At 46.2% G+C, this 1,996-nt stretch overlaps 1 protein-coding gene across 1 annotated transcript in view; it reads left to right on the top strand.

The window, feature by feature from the left end:
• The window catches only part of LOC127905685 (uncharacterized), a 2,609-nt gene extending 774 nt beyond the window's left edge, over nucleotides 1–1,835 (top strand). Inside the window, exon 1 of the mRNA XM_052455437.1 lies at nucleotides 1–1,835. This exon is cut by the window's left edge and continues 774 nt beyond it. Within this exon, the coding sequence (XP_052311397.1) occupies nucleotides 1–1,835 (1,835 nt within the window).
• The last annotated feature ends 161 nt before the right edge of the window (nucleotides 1,836–1,996 follow it).

Raw genomic sequence — 1,996 nt, forward strand, 5'->3', positions numbered from 1 at the left:
AAAGGCTCAAACACGATAGATCAATTCGTGAGTATGTTAAAGCTTTCAGTTCCTTGATTCTCGACATTGAGAATATGTCTGAGGAGGACAGGTTGTTCAACTTCATGTCCGGATTGCAAACTTGGGCGCAAGCGGAACTAAGGCGACAGAACGTAAAGGATTTGTCCTCCGCTATTGCTGCTGCGGACAGCTTGATTGATTTTAAATCAACTACAAGAGAGGGCTATACATCAACCTCCTTCAAGTCTAAGGGAAGAAACAAGGAGGAAAGAACGAGGAAGAAGTTCGGTGGGGGTGCATCGAGGGCTACTGCCGCGGAGAAGGGCAAGGCCAAGTTTATGGGTGCACAAGGTAAGAGTACTAAACCGAACTTTACTTGCTTCATTTGTGATGGTCCTCACTTTGCGAGGGAATGTCCGAAGAGGGAGAAGTTGAATGCTATTCGGGCTGGGGATAGCGATGAAGGGGAAGGGGTAGTTACGCACGTCAATCCTATGCGTGTGATAAACTGCCTGGTAGCTAAATCAGAGGATGGGGCTGCCGAAACCCGCCCTGTCGATAAAGACTTGGCGAGGATTGATGCACTGCGGAAAGGGAAGTCAGGGGCTACGGACAATCTAATGTATGTGAAGATTGGGATAAATGGCAAAGACGTGAATGCTATGCTGGATTCAGGCGCAACCCACACGTTTGTGGCAGATCGGCTGGTGAAAGAACTTGGCCTGCGGCTGAGTGACAGCCACACATCAATGAAGGCAGTAAACTCGAAGGCACAGAGGATTGCTGGGATGTCTTATGATGTGCCGATAATGCTGGATCAGTGGAGAGGCAAGCAGGATGTGCTGGTCGTAAGTCTGGATGATTACGATATTATTCTTGGCCTTGATTTCTTACGAAAAGCCAAGGTTGTTTTGATGCCATATCTCAATGGAATGATGATTGCGAGTGAGGGATGCCCTTGTTTTGTCCCATGTTGTAATATCGCAGCTGTGAATGTTGTGAAAAGGGGAAAAAGCGTGGTCTCGGCAATTGCTATTGATAAAGCATTGCGGAAAGGAGGGGAAGTGTTTCTAGCGACAATAGTCGACGAAAAGGCAGACTGTTGTGGTGAGGTGCCGAAAGAAATTGCTAGCGTGCTGCAGCAATTCGAAGATGTGATGCCGCCTCAGCTACCGAAGAAACTCCCGCCCAGGAGGGCCATCGACCATCGAATTGAGCTGGTGCCAGGGGCAAAGCCACCATCTCAAGCCCCTTATCGAATGTCGCCAAGGGAATTGGCAGAATTGAGGAAACAATTGGAAGAGCTGATTGACTCAGGGTTTGTCCGGCCTTCCAAGGCTCCGTATGGTGCTCCGGTTTTGTTTCAAAAGAAGGCGGATGGAAGCCTTCGCATGTGTGTGGACTACCGAGCGCTAAACAAGGTAACAATCAAAAACAAATATCCTGTTCCTTTAATTCAGGATTTGATGGACAGATTGTGTGGAGCCTCAATCTTTACCAAATTGGACTTGCGATCGGGGTATTGGCAAGTGCGGGTTGCTGACGGTGATGAGCATAAAACTACTTGTGTGACAAGGTATGGCTCCTATGAGTTTCTAGTTATGCCATTTGGCCTAACAAATGCTCCAGCAACATTTTGTAATCTAATGAATGACGTGTTATATGATTTCTTAGACAATTTTGTGGTAGTCTACTTAGATGACATTGTAATCTATAGTAGAGGCATTGAAGATCATGTAACTCATCTCTCTAAAGTCCTAAGTAGGTTGAGAGAATATGAATTGTATGTAAAGAGAGAAAAGTGTGAGTTTGCAAAAGCTGAAATATGTTCTTAGGCCACTTGATTGGAGAAGGACAGGTGAAGATGGATCCACGGAAGATTCAAGCCATCGTTGAATGGTCAGCACCAAACATCAGTCCCGGAATTGAGGTCATTTTTGGGCTTGCCAAACTATACAGACGATTCATTGAGGGTTATAGCAAGAAGACAACTCCT

This window comes from Populus trichocarpa, chromosome 8 (genome assembly GCF_000002775.5).
Source record: "Populus trichocarpa isolate Nisqually-1 chromosome 8, P.trichocarpa_v4.1, whole genome shotgun sequence".
Classification (NCBI taxonomy): Eukaryota; Viridiplantae; Streptophyta; class Magnoliopsida; order Malpighiales; family Salicaceae; genus Populus; species Populus trichocarpa.